The sequence below is a fragment of the Larimichthys crocea genome, chromosome XI (genome assembly GCF_000972845.2).
Source record: "Larimichthys crocea isolate SSNF chromosome XI, L_crocea_2.0, whole genome shotgun sequence".
Lineage (NCBI taxonomy): Eukaryota > Metazoa > Chordata > Actinopteri > Sciaenidae > Larimichthys > Larimichthys crocea.
In genome coordinates, this window is record NC_040021.1 from 10,431,776 (window position 1) to 10,451,696 (window position 19,921).

Here is a 19,921-nt window from a genome sequence, read left to right on the forward strand (position 1 = left end):
CACAGCGGCAGGACACGCTGACCACACTAAAAAGGCAGCAGGAACAGTTTCTGCGTAGTCTCTCAGGGGTTCAACTCTTGTCAAATGCTACATGCAACACAAGAAGTAAGGGCAACAGTATGTGTGTGTGTGTGTGTGTGTGTGTGTGTGTGATCCTACCATACATTTCCGGTACACGGCCAGCTCTACAGTACACTTTACTGTATATCCAAGTGTAAATTAGAGTGTTCAGTCATTGAGGTTGGCAAGAATCTTAAGGGATGCTAATTATCATTCGCAAAGAGCAGCCAGCGTACATAACATTCATGCAGGCTGACAGCTTGTCATTTGTAGTTGGCACTGACTGCGACTTTCACCGTTTAAAATGACAAATGTCACTAATTGATGTGGCCAAAATTAAAAACCTGTCTGATGTGTGATTAAAGGCTGCACTACATTACTCAAAAGGAAGGAAGGAGCTCCACTCCAACGGTGCTCGAGTGTTTCTGTAGCTCCAACAGAGTGACTCGACTTCTTTCTAGCAAACAGTTTCACTGATATCATATTAACAATCTGAATATTTTGATACAGGAACTTCAGCTTGATTTTTGAGGCTGCTGCTGCTGATATTACATAATATATCAGCCAAAACCACAGAAGATAAACAATGTTGATAAAGATATATATATTTTTTTTTTGTTTGTTTTAAGCAAAACATTTTAGTCAGTAGTCTCTGGTGAACAAATTCTGTAATGGAGATACAGTTTCTAAATGACCTCAAACCTCGTTTGGCATGTCTACACTTACATTTCTTCTCTTACTGACTCAAATGAAAACAATGCATTTTGTTGAATGTAAGCATAACTTTTGTTTGTTTACAAGAAAACTCCACAAGGTACTTTTTATACTGTAGTAAATGTCTCTGAAGAAAATGTGGTAGAAATGATGGACCGTGTCACAGCAAAACTTTCTCAAAACAAAGGTCGCATTTCTTGTAAGCTGCATCGGTTCCTATTGAAAAAAAAAGAGGGGATGTTGCTCTCTCAACTCCCACCAGAGTTTTTCTTTTCACGAGGACAGAAATTTTAGGAGTCATTATTCCATCATCACTTTTTGCTCTGTCATCTGTTTTTAGCTGTGCTAGAGGAAGAGGACTCTTCCTGTTTGGTGGCGTGAAGCAATAAATTACACAGAAGATCTTATGCCCACAAGTCTAACTAATATCTCCTCAGTGATTATTGGTACTAATCACCTCCATGTAGCGCCTTTACGGTGTCAACAGTGCAGTGAAACAATGAAATGTTCTACCCGTAAAACTGGTCAATAATTATTATTATAAATATTCTTAATGTTGACCACAATATGGAGCTCTTCTCTGTCATCATAAGGGTCATCTTTGTCATAACTATCAACAGGAAAGCAAAGAAACTCGAGCTGAAAGAGAGCTCTACACATTTGCTGAAGGGTGACAGATACAGATAGAAGCTAGATATTCATATCAAGGTAAATATGAGTGTTCATGTGCAAAAGGGGAATGCAAAGTTTTACTATCTGACACTACAATGATATAACAGTCTGCATTCACGAGTGTATGAAAATGTGACCTGATTCCATTTACAGTGTCCCAGTGACCTACGAGGAAGAAGCAGCCAGAAAGAACAAACCGGTGTGTGTGTGTGTGTGTGTGTGTGTGTGCTTATGGTTTTACTATGTTTCAAGCTGTCTGGGCCGTGCTACGAGTGGCTGGTAGACGTGAGCTCATACAATGGGCTTCTGTGTGAGGCTGGGTGATGGGGAGGAGAGATTAAACGAGAGAGGCTGAAAATGGGAAGGCCAGCACACACACATCACTGTAAAACAGGATTTTGTAGTTCAACACGGGGTTCAAAATACTGTAAGTGTAGAAGGACAACGAGAGTTAGAAAAGGCCACTTTTCATGGGGTATGTTCACGTTACCGATGAACATATTTAGGTCATTAATTCCAGTATTAATCAATGCCTATGCATTGGCATGAAGCCTTTCATTAAGCCAATCTACTTGCATTTCCTCCCTCTCACAAAGTATCGGGGTGCAACCTTTAATTGCTTAAGAGCACATGTGGTAAAACTTAGTCAACTACACCCAAAGCACTACGCCCAAACTTTGGCAGAGAATGGGAAACTATTGGGGTTGAACCCAAACCACAAACCACTGTATTGCTTCAAACCCCTAAAAAAAAAAAAAAAAGAAAACATGTACCCCGACTTGTGCAAGACTTGAGCAGAAACAAAGGGATGAGGCGAGGAGGAGTGGAAGAGGAGAACTGCTTTAGACCTCTTGTGTGTCACCTCCCTGCTCCTGAAATTGCCTCCCCTCCCATCCCTTACTCAGCCCGCAACCACATGAAAGGCCTACTGGGTTGGGTTCCCATATGGTGAGGAGACACGAGGGTGTGCGTCTGTGTGTGTGTTTAGATAGCTTAGCTGGTTAAGGGGGCTCCGTCCGACCTAGTGCCCCCAGCCTTAAGAAGCCACGCAGACAGCTGTTTTCCTGGAGAGTCCTCCCTGCCCAATTAGGACACCCAGTTATGTTGTTAATAGCTGTTTACCATAAACTCTCCTCTCCTCACCTCCCTCTCTCCCTTCATCTGGCTCCTTCCCCCCTCCTGACCTCCACGCTGTTCTTCTCTGAATATCCTCTCTCCCCCCCTCCGTGCTCTTTTTCAATGTCACATCCATGACATAGCTAAAGATTATTTTATGCCACAAATGGCATAAAGTGCAACAATAGAGTGGTTAGAATGATGCAAATGTAGCATTGGGACACATTTAGTGTTTTTCCAAAAACTGTAAATCACAAGCTTGGCCTGAAAATTACAGTATTTCAGATACATTTAAAGGCATTTCACAAGTGTGTAGACATAACTGTTATATTTGGGAACATTTTTTCTTCTTAAGTTATATATACAATTTATACAGTTGAGATGAAGCGCCAGCTAGAGCATCCATTGTTCAACTAAGACGCTGTAATGTTAATGAAGGTCGATTATGAAATAGTCTATAGACTTTAGAAGTATTCTGTATTCAAGCTGTCTCCAACACTTCTATTAGTACCTTTTTATCTTCTCTGACCTTCTCACCTCCTCCTCCTCCACCTTATCCTCTCCTTTCCGCTCCCTCCCTCTTCTCAGCTCGCTCTCTTTCTATTGAGCCACCGAGTTGTGACTGTTGCAGAATGGTCAGCTTGCTGGGAGAGCTCAAGACTGGCCAAGAATCCATGTGTGTGTGTGTGTGTGTGTAAGTGTGTTTGATTTTAAAGTGTGTAACTGTGCGCCGGTCTGCCAGAGGGAATTAGCTTCTATTTTCCTCTCTCTGTTGTGTATAGCTCTGTCTGACTTGTCAGCCTCAGCGGCACACAGATCAGTCCAGAAAAAAACTCTTTCAGAACAGATGCATGAAAAGAGAGAGAAGGAGGGGGGGCGGAGGAAATGCAATGGGCTAAATACCACAGTACGACTGGCTAAGTTTTGAAGTCAAGTCCAATGCAAGTGAACAAAAGGCAAAGAAGAAAACATTTCAGTGAACAGAGCTTCAATGTATTCTGTGTTTCACCTTCAAAATGGCTGATGTTGTGCACCAGTCTGACGGCCTGTCACTATTCAATCTGAGTTGACGTTTGCACAGGCTAACAGGTATTTTATCATCTCTAGTTGTGTGTTTATGTCACCTGGAAATCTCAAAGACTGAAAGGATTTCATCATATTTGGTGGACACAGTCTGACACAGCCATCGACCACGTTTTGGTAGGTTGAAACAGCGTTTACTAAAGTATTTTATCAAATATTATTCCACTTATTGAAACTGAATCCTTTCAAACCCTTTAACACCATGAGGTTTTTAGCATTTAAAAGCAAAACTGTAAGATTTGTAATGATCCTTTGTACCTGTAGCAGAAGAAATGTTTATCAAATATATCTGACAGTGACACATTAGTGCATTTTATTTTTCGCTGGGCAGTTGCTCCAAATACAAGAAGTCCTGATTCAGAGCTCCTACATTAATAAGCTTACACTGAAAGGAGTTTAACTAGGACATCATCCTAAAATTGAACTACAAACAACCAACTGGGAACTAGACGGAAAAATCCATCAGCAGTCAGATAAATTAGAAAGTGCTTTCAAAGATCACTGGCACAGTCTTCAATCTGCATCCTTTGAATATCAGTATTTGCATGACCCACCTCAGTACATAAACATACTACTGTGGCATGGACTGGCTACTCGACTAGCTTTATTAATTTGCTCCATTAGTTCGGCTTTGGTTTGCCTGTAGACAGCAAATATCAATGTTTCTGTAGAGTTTGTGTTTTACTGTAAGTTCATAAAAGCCTAAATGTGTCTGGATGTCCACTTTCAAAATCCTGGGTAATGCCATAGAACGACATTGCAACGTAACAATATAACTTTACAAGACAAAACCAGCTATTTCATACCCAACTCTAATTGATTTCAGAGTTTCAGCAAACCTTCGCCACTGTTGAAATGTAGCATTTGTCGAACTTTAATAACCGCATTACTCATACGTTTTGTTCCACAGTTGTGTGTAGGAGTCCTCAAGGTCTATGGAGAGAGGAGGTCACAGACAGGTTTGTTCTGTTGTTGCATTGCTGTGGAGTCTCTGTGCTGCGTTTCTTTGTTTTTACTTCATGAGAAGCAGCTGAAGTGAAAGAGGGAAAAACAAAGACAGAAAGGGTGGGAGAGAGAGGCGGTAACATAAAAGACAAAATGGCAAATCTGGTGAGAAGATAGCAAAGACCAGACTTATTCATAAATGATTGATAAAAGAGAAAGATTGATGGATTTCTCTTTTTCCTCGCAGCCCTAGGGGATCTGACATTTCCATCCAGACCGCTCATCACTGCCTCAGTCTTCCCACAACAAAGACCCTCAGTCTCATCTCCAGGCCTCCAGTGTATCAAGGGCCCAGAGGACCTCTGCTCCCCATGGCCAAGAGCCTTTACTGGGCTTATTAACCTGCTCCCCTGCCCCCATCTTCCACTAGGACCTTTGGGCCTCTAGACCAAGTTTTTTTTAACTGCCTCAAGAGGTTGGGGGTGGAGTGGAGGTGGAGGTGAGGCCCTGACGGTAGGAGATGCCTGCTGATGGGGTGAAATCAGCTCGATTTGAGCAGACAGTAAGGGCACATTGTTGGGGTTGAAGGGGGAGTGGGTGTTTCTTTTATGTGGTGCCGCCTTGTTAAGCTGCTGTGGGCCTCAGTGGGGTTAACGGATCAAACGAAGGAGCTATGTTTGAGTGTGTGTGAGAGAGAGAGGGAGAGAGAGAGAGCGTTAAGGGTGATTTGGTGCATTTAGGAGGGAGACAGATGGGAAGGAGTCAGTGTTTATAAAAGGTGACAGAATACTTTTCAAAGTGTAAATCATCTGACTTGTCTGATATTCAGAAGTACGGACAATATACACCCGAATAAATCCAGTTTAAGTCTGCACATATACACACACAAGAAACAAAAATGTTTGACTTATCTGATGGGAAAGAAGCACCGTAATTTGTGCTGGAACAATAACTTGGATAAAGTGAAGCAAAACAAGCAGGAGGAGTTGGGACTAAAATTACACCCTGAGCACCGCGACTCCACACAATTACAGTGGAAACAATGCGACTTGAAACACACAAACCCTGAACACGGACAAAATGCTCTGCTATCGCTCTGAGGTAGAAACCCAACCCTTCAAAAAAAAGAAAAAAAAAAAGAGCAGTGGCTCCAACATGAGTGAAACTGCCCTACAATGACTTCAGCCCAGATGACACCACTGACAGGTGCACAATAATAGTCACCTGATACGGCAGCATCACTGCACAACACTGTTATCCAGCATATCCTACAGCTGAAGCCGATGTTCTCACATCCTTTCAATGTTTTTTTTTGGACATTTAACAGGGTACGTGTCACATTCTGCCATAAAAAGCCTAAATATTTAACATACAACATCTGTTGTTTATGTGGAGTCTATCAATCCATATTCATTTTCTGCATTTATCCATACAAATGTAGAAATATTGGACATGGATTACCAATGTGACAAATATTATATGTTAATTTGAAAGCTGAAATGATTATACATTAACTGATCAGTTGTTTTTTTTAGCCTAATTTATAATTATCATGAATTATTACAGGTGATAAATCAAGAAAATAATCCGCAGATGAATCAATAATAAAACTGATAATTAGTTGGGGCTTTAGTTATTATTGTTATTGTATTTTACAGCTCATTTTAACCATATTTGACTTCATTTTTTGCTATTATGAGATCTGACAATGACAGAAGTGTCAATACTTTTAAACTGGCAGACAAAAAGCTAATGTGACGGTGTACTCTGCCCATCTAGGTATACAGATCTACCCAGGGATTTGAATATTGGAAAATGAATACATGATAGAGTAGTGACCACACACTGAAAGCTTTGTTGAACAGACATCCCCGAGCATCTGATACCTTTTATGAAAAAGCACCTCGGGGTAGGGAACACACCTAATCAAACAGCCGTAATGGTTATAGCCTGCTTCACTCACTCCAGCACACACGCACTCTCAGTTCCCTCCCACACACACACAGAACGAGAAGGTCAAAAACACAGCTGAGTCAATACACCCGGACACAAGCTGGCAGTACACACGCAGGTTTCGTGGCGGTTTGATCGTTCATATCCCGACATTTTGACTCTCTAAACAACAGTAGGTTGAAATACCTTGAGCAAGGCACTTTTCTGAGGAGAGTCACAGTTGTCTTTTTGAGGAAAGTTTTTTGGGCAGGAAAAAAAGGCAGATTTATATTTATCATTTCGAAAAATCTGCAGAATGGCAGAAACCTCAACGTCTGGGACAGAAGAAAAGTCAGGCCAACAACAACAGCAGCAGCTAAATGGCACTGTGGCCATAATACATGAGCAGGATTCACTGACTGGATGTTTTATGAAGTCACGTTGAATTCATAAAACAAGTTCAAATGTCAACATTCACTTAACGAGGAGAAAGCAATTAGTTTTATCCATAATTACATGTCTCCGCACCCGCCTTAGTCATCCCAACAGGTAAGACACATGTACAAACACACACACAGGTTGTTTCCCATCGTGCGCTCTCCTCTTGCCTCCCATACTGGGCAGTAACAGGAATGGGCGTGCAGACTCCAGCAGGGCTTAAAGGAGATTAACCATTCTGTAGCCGTATGAAATCATATTCCTCATAATCCCCATCACTGAATCGAAAATCCCCTCTCACTGTGTGGCATGGGAGGGCTTTTTAAATGTGCTCTTGTTCTTTTCAACGCACACACACACACACACTCGCTCTTGTGCACACACACAACCACACAAAACAGCTGGATGTTTAGGAGGACACTGACATACAGATGTGTAGGATTACAGAGTGTGTGTGTGTGTAAACTTTTAGCTGAGCATTTATTCTACATTAGTCCTTTGTTCTCAACCTATAGGTCGGGACCTCCGAAGGGGTCACAAGATTATTTCGGAGGGGTCGCCAAATGGATGTGGAGAGTGAAAAAAAAGGCACACTGTGGCGAGCAGGAAGCAGCTCTCAGCAACTCTTTGATGATAATCAACACTGGGGACAAGAACTTTGTTTTTCTATCCCCATTATTGTTCTTTCAGGCCTGAAGCAGACATGTTGCCAGCAAGAAAGCATTATTAAAAAATCTAAAAAAAAAACCACTAATCAAAGCCAAAATCAAGGTGTTGCTCTGTCTGTGGTCATCCCGCGTGAGTCTCATCAGTGGTCGAGCCAGACAAATAAGGGCGGAAAAGATAAATTGTTCCCTTACTGGAGATACACCCTGTTGCAATGTGTTACTGACACACCAGTGTTGCAACATTTTAAATGCTGAGTCTCTTCTTCTTCAGTTCTTCTTCTTCTTCTTCTTCTTCCAGTGTCACTTTCACATGAGTTGTTGAGTTTTTAGCCTTTATATTTTTATATATATTATTTATTTTTGAACAGTTTGTTCTCCCCTTCACTCACACAGATATTGGATATCTTGGATGACAAGCTTGTACACTGCATGGCACAGATATACCTATATAATAAACATGACAGACTGTATAGTGGTTGATATCTAAGCAAAAAAAATGATGACATGATTTTCCTTACTTTGCCACATTTTGTGATTATTTGTGTTAACAAATTAATCTTACTGCACACTTTCTGTCTTCATTTTCATTTAAAATTGGCATTTTATTTGAAATTAAGTCTACTGCCAGTTTATTTTTTTATCCAAAGCAGATTTGGCTAAAATTTAAATTCAGTTATATGCCCAACAGGTCATCACTTTCACTGTAAGATGAATATGTGGTTTTGTCTAATGAGTTTTGCTCATGACGTACATTAAAAAGCAGAATTATGATCCCACAGCATCACGTCAAGGCCCCTGACTGGTGTGTGTTTAACCATGTTATAATGTTCTGCTTGAGTGTAGATGTGTGTGTGTGCTGCAACCAGTCCTTGGACCTGTTTTTCTTTCCAGCATCTTTCATCTTTAATAGAGTGCATCACGACCATAAAAGCACTTTGCAGCACTCTGTGTGTGTGTGTGTTTGGGTTGCTGTATGTGTGTGTTCAGTGTGGTGCAGAGGAGATGTAGATTACGCAACAAGTGGTGTGGATTTGTTTTCACTGCACTCTTTTTTAAACTCGTCAGTGAGTCATAGGGCTGCAGAAGAAAACTGACATTACGCAGCATAAAAACATTGAAAACTGAATCAGATGAAGGACACAAGGTGAAGATATGAGAGAAATAAGACCTGGAAAAATAAAAGAAGGAAAGGAAGGAGGAAAGATACACATCTTATTGTTGTTTTTCTCACCAATATGAATAACTGATTTTGGTCCAATCCCTTGCGGTCATCACACAACACTAGAGCTCACACAACACAAAAACCGGAGATGCAAATATCACTTGAGTAATAGTAGTTTGTGTATCAGGGGAAATCCTGATGGATGAACGCTTTAAGGGGGATAAGAAAGTTTAAGTGCACACGTACGCACAAAAAATACACACAATGAGGTTTCTGTGGATGTGGCAGACAGCTCGGGCAGCTACAGAGGAAGATTCAGTAGTCAGTGGGGATTCCTGAGCAGAGCATGTCATACTTCACAGTGACAGACACTCTCTCAGACACACCATCATGCAGCGTTGTGGGGAGACTGAGTGAGATAGACGACTGAGCCAAGAAGCTGCTTGAGGCCAGAGAGGGAGAGACAAAAGTATTGCCTTATGGCCTATTTGTTTTGAGTAATTAATAAAACAAATTAGTAAAGTCAATAAACCATCTAAAACTCCCTGTATGGGTGTGTGCTACATTTCTTCAAACTGTGTCAAAGTGTACAGGTGCAGGCTGAGACGTCCAAAACAAACAGAGTAAGAGTGAGAAGAAACTGAGAGAATTTACCCTAAAAAGATAGATATATGCTAATGTACTCTAATATTATTAAATCATTAACACACAGCTGACAGAGGCAGAGAAAGACAACTATCAGTGTTTTATTTTTTATCTCGTCGTGGCAAATTGAAAGTCTGATGATGGAGTTGATTGTTGAAGTTAAGACAATAACGACGCTAATAAAAACTAGTCAAAAGGACTGAGATAGTTTTAGTTTTATGTAAGGAAAATTTCCCCGTTATTATTATTTAGGTCAACTAGGTCAACATGTTGACAATGGACCCTTTGGCCGTTGGCAGGAATTGGGGGCAACAGATTGTGTTGCCATTCAGTCACAAAGAGAGCAGGGAGGTGACCAAGACAGGAAACAAAGTTATGTAATAAAGTTCTGTTATGAAACAAAAAACAAGATGATTTATTAAAGAATTTTACTGTCTTATGATGATGATGACCCTCAATACTACCACATATTAGATTACTGGATTATTGGATAATAACTGGCAAAGTTAAAAGGATCTCACAAGCCACAGTGAAATTTAAAGAGCGTTTGTATTGTTCTGGTGGTAATCTCCAACTCTCATGGCGACCACTCCGTTTTAAAAGACACCCTGGGGCAACACAAATCTCGCACAACAGTAACACACCATCTACACCAACACTGCTGATAGTTGATACACATGTCCAGCTGACTCAGATCTGGGACTTTTCCATCACATAACAGGTCAGACATAAGTTGCACAATGTGAATGATAAATAAACAAATTCTGTCCCTGAAGACAAAGCCTTGGCACACACACTGGATCTAAGCTTGTTTATCCAGCTGACGAAATTCAAGTTGTCTAATGTTGACAAGACTAAAAATATGCCTGAAAACAGCCAACGAACAGCTGTTTCTAATGAATTGTCTGCCAATACAAATATAGCCACAGCTCCACCCCAACGTCCCATATTCCCACAACTCATTTCTCAAAGCAAATATTCAGTTTAATCCCAAATTCAAATGTTGCTTGTTGCATTGAGCCTTCAGAGCAGGTTTGGAGGAAGCCCTGTCTGTGGCTGTGGTCTGTACTCTGCATGTCTATAATCGATATGTCCAGTATGATTTGCTAGACGTTTCTACAGCTTCTAGCATGAATCACGAGGATGGCTACAGGACGTACCGCTCATATCGATTGCGTGCATGTGTCTTTGTGTTTCCGTGTGTGCTTTGGTTAAATGGCACAAGTGACAGATGTGACAGAAAATCCCTGTTTATTTTTCCGCAGGCGGTCAAAGAGTCTGTATCTGTGTGTGTGTGTGTGTGTGTATGTACAGTGTGAGTAAAGTGCAGACGCAGTATAACAATAGCCTTTATGTTCCTGTTAGATGAGCTCCCACCTGCTGCTCTATGTCATTACGTAGTGTACGGATGTGTGCCTGTCTGTCTGTCCACCTGCCATACGCATCATTGCTACACTGTAATAGTAGACAGGATGTCTTCAATCCTATATTCCAGTGCCAATCAAAAGTGGTTATTGCGTAGCTTCACAGGATTCCTTTATTTATTATGTCACCCTTTGAAAAGTTCTGAAACACTCCCATGGGCTTGCTATAGTACAGTTACACTGTGGTTATATAACCACCCATGTCGCACCACTGACACCCTGCGCTGGATCCATTTATACCAACTGTAAACATGGGGTTTTCCCAAGATGCTGTTTTGTGTGAAAGGGGTATATTAATGGCAACCATACAGTAGTTGCCATTGTTCAATGGATGACATGTCATGAAAAGCCTGAACGCACGATGAGATAAGTAGAAGACGAAAAGGGCAAAACATGAAAATGGAGGTTTACAAGTTAAAAAAAATTGTTTTAGGTTGGATTAGGGCTGTGCAATACGACCAAAATCTCTCTCACTGATACAGGTAACTTCATATCCAGACATTGATATATACTGACAGTCAAAAAAAAACAGACATATCTGTGTTGAATTTATTATACATGTGTTTGATGAAGTGCTGTACTGTTTTATTGGCTACGTATTGTGTTTAAGTTGGATGCAGCTGTCTGTAGCACTACTGCCCAAGCCAAATCGCCGTGGACATTATCTTTATCTCAAATAGTTTATATAAAATGACCACATGGAGAATTACATTTCTTATTATATTTGACACTTGTGGTTGCAGATTTAAGTTGCAGCAGCAGCCATTATCTCCTTCTATCTTCATGATTCTTTATCACATGGTATGGTGGTAAAAGAGGTTAGGGGTGTTTGAGTCTGTTGTGGGGGACCGCAATGTGGCACAATTTGTAAAATAAAGTTTTCTGGTCCACGTCAGACTTTTTATATTCAAACCATGTCCATGCAATAGAAGTAGCCCCTCTTTTTTAGAGGTTGTTTTGGCTGGTTAGAGTCTGTGCTGTTCAGTGCAAGGCATCGTCGAGATGACGGAAAGCGTTGCCATAAAGTATGATTTATGATAGACATTCTTCTATTGTTACAGAGAGAGAACAAGATTAAAAAAAATATGTTGATGGGAAAAGAAAACGAATGTGGTAAGAAAGAGATAAAAAGATGTTTTAAAAAAACATATATCATAGGAGAGACAAAGAGCGAGTGATAGTTGAAGGGCGAGTAGAGGCCTCGTCTTTTTGTTGTGGTCAGCACGGCAGTGTGAGGGCTGAGATCAAAGTGCAGAGGATGGCCAGAGATGAGAGAGGAAAGGTCTGGAAGCCATATGAAACAACAGGATGAGAGAAAGGGAGAGGAATATAGGACAGGGAGTACGAGAGAGGGGGAGAGAGGAAGAGACTTTAAAACAGAGGAAGGAGAGAGGCAAAAAGGGAGAGTGAGTGACAATGGAATATGCTTAAACATCATGACACAGCTGTGCGCAGGCTCACATAAACCTCACGCAACACAAGCGTGGAAGTGTTTTCTCAGATGTTGTACACGAATATAAAGTCTCTCTAAAGGCATATTTGGTTATTTTTGAATTTGCCTAGTCAAAAGTAAGGGAACAAACCCTGACACAAGCTCATCTGCTCTCGACAGATTTCACCTGAGCTTTGCTGTCAGTTTAGTTCTTGTTTGGCTCTCCAGAGGAAACACAATTAGACCTGAACATCTGGTTACTGGTGATACTATTTCTCCAAAACAATAGTGTGAAATTTGGACCATCGCCTCAACTTTAAACTCTTCAAAACGTACAGTAACGCAATAAAGATCTGTTGTAATGCATCCAATGTGAAATCCATAAGCAAATACAAACAAAGGTGCATATACTGTACATTATATATTCAACATTTCTACAGTTTGACCACGCTGAAAGGTAGAAAATTACTAAATGATTTGAGGATACTCTGATTTTAAATGTGTAATAATCCAAAAAGGAGTTTTGTTGGTGGAGAAGAGCAAGGACAGCTGCTGTACCAACTGTGTGTTGAAGGAGTGAAATTAAAATCAAGGAAAGTGTGTCATCATTCCACACACACACAAAAAAAGTGTTTCTGTGCATCTAATCTACAAATAACCATATAGGACATGGAGGGGTGTCCCGCTCCTCCAAGCAGAGGTCACCACAGTGGGAATTAAATCTTGCTCATCTCCCCACTGGCTGGTTAAACCCTGGATTTACCCCGAAACACCCAGAACTGCCAACCTGCAAGTTCTGCATGTGGCTCCTCTTACTGTGTGAACATAGGCGTGTGTGGTTGTGGACGGCCGTGATTAAATCTTGACGGAGACTTTATACTGTGCATGGCAAGCTATAGAGTCTGAGAAAAAGACAACACTGGTTAAAGGATATTTGTAGTGGTGAAATAATATATAAATATATTAAAGGCATCCCATGACTTAATGGATAAAATAAACTTACATATACCATAGAGTGATCCGGTATTCACAGACTTCCTAGCAGTCTACACAGGCTTAACACTACTGCTCAAACCACTCAGCCCCTGCACACACACACACACACAAACACACACACACACACACACATTAAATTTAGCCTTTTTCTTATTAACTTCACTGTCTCATACCATCAAGAGCAAATCGGTCTCTGACAGATTTAGTTTTATTCAGCAGAGGAACTGTAAGACAGCAGCTGGAGATGGGACACGTGATGATCAACAAGTATTTCAGGGTAGGGCGTGTATGTGTGTGTCTGTGTGTGTGTGTGTTATACATACACAAAGACAAATACACAAGAGGGATTTAAGTACAACACTTGCATTCATCAGTCATCTCTTTCTCCCTTGCATTGTTACTCCCTAACACTCCTCTATGCCCCAGCCAGGGCTGCGACACATCCTGGGCTGTCTGCACAGAGGCGTGAGAGAGGGCGGCTGCATGTATACACACACACACACACATTCACACAAAGTTCAAGACCGATGCAGTTCAATAGCAACAACCCTCCACTTCTTGAAATGCTACAGCACTTTCCCACTCTTTCTCCACATTTTTCCTCTCGCTCCGTCCCTCCTGACCCATCTCTTTTGTTCCTCATGGGACCGGGTCGACCTCTAGAACCAGGCCAGGCTCCTTCCACTGGAACGAACCCTGTGGGAACTGACTTGTGGATTCTGGCTGCGTAATGACTGCTCTCTGTCAATGAATGGAGGGGGACCATGGCAGGCCTGAGTGAATAGTGACTAGGGTGAATTGAGGTGGGATAAACTGTGTGTGTGTCTGTGTCTGTGTGTGTGTGTGAGAGAAGATGGTGAAAAACGATAAACAGCAATTAGTTTATCTAGGCGTGACTGTGGTGCGTTATTCTTTGTCGTGCGATAAGGGGCACGACTTGGATCGTTATCGTCATTACCAGGCAGCACTGTTTATGCACAAACACTCATGGACAAGCCAAGTGTGTATGTGCCTATGCATACACAAACGGACACACAGGACCTTGAGAAGCACTTGAACATAGCAACACACACTAAATATGATAGCATGCTACAGATGAAAGACGGGCAAAGACATACGTCTATAAATAACTGAGGGATGTGGGGAAGAATGCACAGGCAGTTTGCATGTGTGTCGAGGAGAGGAAGATTGAGTGTGGACGTCAGCAGGTCAGCTGGAAACGTGTGTCCAATTCTTGCTCAATATGTGTGTGTGTCTATTTCAGAGCCCCACAGCAGCGGGTACCTAGTGGGCATCAAGATATCTGACAGGGAGGCCCTAAGTCTCTTCTAACTCCAATTAACCTTGACTAGATCGACCTACTTTCATCATTAAAATAGCACACTCCCTATTCACCCCAGTGCTATATATGGCAGAGGAGACTTGGTGTTTAACACACTTCACTTAAAAATCAAAAGTTGGGACCTGTCAGTGGGTGAGGCTGAAAAGTCATCCATTACAGACACTTTACAATGTGCAATGAAACGTGGTGAAATCTTTGGTCGTCAATCAAAAGCGTTAGTCTTTGATTGTATCGTGAAACAGGCTTCAAAAGGGAACCGCTCGCTAGAAACCATGTGTAAAAACAACCAAGAATATGACATTATGAAATTATGCATAATACACCAGCAAACTAGTGTAATGCTACTGCTAAAAACATATCTTACATAGGCCCTAGTCTTACTCTTTTGCGTCCTCCAGATCATATTTTCAGGTTTTTCAATGCATAGAAGTATCAACACTATGGCCAAAGTTTGTTTTCTTATTTTTCAAAACATACGAGTGCTCACAATGGACAATGGATGACGCACACTGATGTTTTTCTTCTATTCACGTTGGAGCTCTACAATTAAACACTACACAATCTGACAGGTCTAAAAATTGACGTTGTTCTGTCTAGCATAGATTGAAGCCAAGACTTAATCAGACCCACCTGGCACAGCCTGACATGCAATGATCATAAATTATTCAGGATCCTAAATCCCTTTCACTGCTGTGGAGATAATGCCAGAGACATCCAGAAAGTTACTGAACTCTAGCATGAGTTACAGTACTTGATAACATTTTCTACAAGCGCCGTCTGTCTGTTTTATTTGGAAATTTTAACCATAAACTTTCTCATCTCGGGTGCAAATGTTCATCATCTCCTACAGTCCTCTTCTCATATTTACACACAGCGCGGTGTACTAGCCATGCATGCATCTTGGGACTGTACACAGTGTTGTTACTTTCTGAATTTAACTGTCCTCTCAGCTGTCTAGATCACAGTGAGGCAGCAGCGATTGATTAGCTGAGATGACTGTGGTTGGCCTGCAGCAGAAGTCAGCCAAACTAGACTTTGTTTAAACTTTTGACTCTCGAGTGTCAGGTGTTCCCCTCTGAGGGCAAACCTATGACCTCCGACCTAATGACCTGTACACTTCAACACAAAGAGACAAAGAAAATCGGCACAGGGAGGAAGATCCCATTTGCCTATCGTGTCCCTGTTCAAACTGCCCCTTGATAATTTGAATGTATAGTCAGACAAACAGTGAGACAAGATGCTGCGCGCACACGCACACACACACACAGTCGCTACATCCTTCCCTCAGTGTCAGTCCCCCTGCATATAGGGGCCTCTCTTTATGCCCCTCTCCGGTAATATGATCCATCTCTGACCTGGGGTTAGAGTAGGAATCCTGGTACGGTAGCTGAAGACAACAGAGTGAGAGGTCACAGTTAAGTGCTTACACGCAAACTATAAAGATGATATAAGTGTATAATACCTGATCGCAACAAACGCTGAGGTTAAAAAGAAAAGAAGCATTGAGGTGTGTTTAGTAAGAAGTCTATAAATTATCTTTACGCAGACATTTTTCATTTAAAACCACCTCACCAGCTGTTCTGTATGATGACATATTCAAATCCATTCCTCTAATAAGTAATAAGACAGGTGTTTGTTTGTGTGGAAAGAGTCGTGAGTCTGCATTCAATGCTTCCGTACATGCAGTGCTGGCCTTGGGGCTATGTGAGAGCTGGCAGCTACAGATGGGCTAAGTAACACACCGCATTCCAGTCTGCTCTCTCACACCTCCTCTGAATGAATGTCTGAAGTGTACGTCCTGAATGAAACTAACCTTAAGGAACTCCCAGCCCCACCTAAGACTGCATTTAAAACTTTAACAGGAGCAATTGAGTCATGCCACCCGATAACACAGGGGATTAGTTAAAGGTTGATGGGTAAAGGTTGATATATAGTGTGTATAGGTGTACTGTTGTACATTGCTCATCATACATCACATTCGCTTGTGTCTGGGAACCGTCTACGCTGCTTATCATTTCCCTGGAAGCAGGTTTTGAATCTGTGTGTGTGTGTGTGTGTTTGAGAGAGACAGTGAGTCAGAGACCAAACGCATGGTGAATAGATAAGAAGGACAGGAAAAAGGAAACAAAAGTTAATGACTCAGAATTTAAATCCTCCTACTTTGCCATTGTTCCGCAGCAGTTGGACTCGTTTTATGAATCCTGTTTTGTTCATCTAATTTGCCTCAGAAACATGCTGCAAAGGAGCCATACGGGGGAATCAATGGGAAACGTAATCCCTTAACTACCATGTTGATACACAGTACCCCCCATAACAACCTATTAAACAGAAAGCAGGGTTTAAAGTAGCACACTCGCTCAAAAATCTGTCAGAGCAGACGAAATGACAAGCGTGTCTATCAATCTTTTGAGATGGCAAAGTCACCACAGTATGAGTCAAAGTCTGAGTTAATATGTAACCACAGTGCAGGAGCCTACGTGGGGGCAGCATTAAAAACAAATCACAAAACAGCTGAAAGGTAGCTGCAGCAAATTGACTTCTCAGGCATCTTTGAGTTGACCAACTTTGTTTACATGCATAAAACAGCAAGAAGTAAAAGGTTGAAAGCCCCCCTCCTGTGATCTCGGTGTCCTATGAAGACCTAAACACAGATGGTGAGTGCGTTGAGAGGGATCCATCATTCCTGACAGGACTCTGCCGTATTAACAAAAGTCCCGATCAGGACAAACAAAGCCAACAAAGCCATATGTCCAGGAGACACAGGTCACTCCAGTCACTTGTTCTTTCTATGGACAAAATGTGACAGCCACCTTGGACCTGACCATCACCTCTCCACACCAATTATGACTGTGTTGTTGTGACAGAGGAGCAAAAGTCCAAAAGATCTACAGATACAGATTAATGCAAGGTCAGACGTCTCAAATCAAACTTCATGTTTAGACCTGGAATGAATCAAAATACATCTGTGGTGATAAATGATACTAACTATACTATACTTTATGGCATTTGTGATGTATATATTTCACATCTGTGGGTTGCAGAAGTTTATAGTGACTCTATATGGGGACAGAAATTTAGATTTATATCCTAACCCTCATACTTCAGCACATTACCAACGAGGCAGCAGCTCTTCAAACTTACGAATTTTGATTTTCTTGGGATCCAACTTGCAGATTTCAACCTGCAGACTCTGCAGCCGACAATGAATCCTGCAGGATCTCCTGAACACCATCCCTGCCTCCATCTCGATGCCCAGGAAGATGTCGCTGGCATGTCGAGAAAGGTCGGAAAGTTGGTGTATTATGTTAGTCAGTGTGTGACAGCCAACTTCATCCAAAGACGAGAACAACACGGGTTTTCGCAGCTTGCGTCTCCCGTTTTCTTCCACCGGTATCCAGCCATCCCTCGGCGATAACCTAGTAACACGCCGCGGCTCGATGGTCCTCTGATGAAAGGGCATATTTATTTCATACCAATAACTCCAAAACGCAAAAAAAACAAACTCACAGCTTTAAAACTAATCCAACACGCATTGCCTCTCTGTAGCTGCTGTTATATGCGAGGCACAACAACCCTGAACAATCAATCCCGCCATTATTTTTTTCTGTTTTTCAAAAAGCATGGGGACTTTCAGCTGCTGTACACTGAGAGACGTTGCCTCCCAAAGTCTATTCAAATTCAACCAGACAGAGAGCAGGCTGCAGAGCAGAGGAGGGGGGAAAAACACACAAGGAAAAGTATGGAGGAAAAAAAAAAAAAGTACAAATAAAAACCCGGAGAATACTACAACCACCTGTAGCGACTGGAACCGGAGCCACATTAAGAGGAGAGTTTACCTGCCTCCCGTCGAAGTCAGTACAGCGGGCGGATGGAAAACACGGACCGGATCAAATCCAAACAAGAACCAGCCGGACTAAAAGGTTAAGAAGAAATAAAAACATGAAGCTAAAATTAATATTTAAATACACAATATGAACCACTACTTCTTGGCATAATGCATTCATTTTTACTCGTTATTTTATAGCACTCCCTACAAATTAGGGGTAATGAAAGAGAGGCTAATACCTACCCTTCAATTTCTTTAAATCACTTCTTTTAAAGATATAATTATCTCTAAATTCTTTAATAAGTACCTCACCGAGCTGAGAACAGTTTAAGTTAACAGGTACAGACAGGTCAATGGACTTAATGTTAATATATTTAATAGGTTTTTCCACACAACGTCACACAAACATAGCTAAACCAAACACCTTTAAAAAAAGTGTCTTAATTTCTGTCAAGACATGAATTAACCCCTAAAACAAATTATACTTATGTATACAATTTAGATAGATATTTTTTACGATTATTTTTAATGAATAATTCACTTTAATGAAATGACGAAATAAAAAAATGTACCTGTTTGTGTGATGACGCAGTGTAGCTACCTTGAATTATTTAACGAAGCTTTCATATTTAGGTTATTCAGCTAGTTAGATAAAGTTAAAACTAACAGCAAAGAATCTTATGGGTGTATGAATTATTGTTATTACCTGGTAACTCTTGAACTTCTTGTAAAAAACGATGTTTATTGATATTTTAGTAATGTCAAGTTCAGCTAACTTTAGCATATTCGTTCGTTACGCATGCGCTGTCCGTTCTTTATACTGTCAGCGCGGTTGCTTAGCAACTTAGTTTAAGACAAAGGATGCGTTTTTGGGGGGTGGTTGGTGTCCGTCGTTTTTCTCACATCTTTTTAAAATAACTCATGGACAACACATTCTCTGAACACTTGTCTCTTGATTTATCTCCTCTTTGTGTGTACAACAAGGCATGTTTGTCCGGTCCACCGCCTGACATTCCCACTGCTGCTGCTGCTCTTTAAATTCCAAAGGGCAGTCCCTCATCATTGACAGCATACCACTCACCCTGCTTTAGTTCAGAGGATTCCTTTCAAAGTCTACCTAACAATGTCCAGTTGTCAAAATGTGTCTCTGTGGGATTTAATGTGCCCCCTGGTGTCTTCAAGTGAACACAGCAACTTTTAAGTGTGTCTCTAATATGACCTGTATTTTCACAATCTCCAAATTCCAGTTTAACAGTTACTCAACATTATAGTTAGGAAGGCCAACGCAGCTGTCACTTAACTCTGATTAAAGTAACATCCCGCATGAGTCACGGAAAACATAAGATTTGTCCTGCTAGAGATGAGTAACATCCTCATTTGTCCTTCCCTTAGCACAAAATGTGTTGGACAGGAAAACAGCATGAGGATGACACATTTGACCGCTGGTGAGAAAAAAGGAAGTAGCC

The 19,921-nt window shown here is 41.3% G+C and overlaps 1 protein-coding gene across 4 annotated transcripts in view; it reads right to left on the reverse strand.

Annotated features, from left to right (window-relative positions):
• The window catches only part of nhsl1b (NHS-like 1b), a 100,685-nt gene extending 81,395 nt beyond the window's left edge, over nt 1-19,290 (reverse strand). Inside the window, exons 1-3 of one of the 4 annotated variants that reach the window (XM_027283924.1) lie at nt 19,162-19,290; nt 18,466-18,542; nt 17,771-17,895 (exon numbers count right to left, since the gene is read on the reverse strand). In XM_027283924.1, the coding sequence (XP_027139725.1) occupies nt 17,771-17,895; nt 18,466-18,542; nt 19,162-19,239 (280 nt within the window). In that variant the 5' untranslated portion in view covers nt 19,240-19,290. Of the gene's footprint in view, nt 1-17,770; nt 18,394-18,465; nt 18,543-19,161 lie in introns of those variants that run through there. The other 3 variants (XM_027283927.1, XM_027283923.1, XM_027283925.1) reach the window with 3 other exon arrangements.
• Between the last annotated feature and the right edge of the window lie 631 nt (nt 19,291-19,921).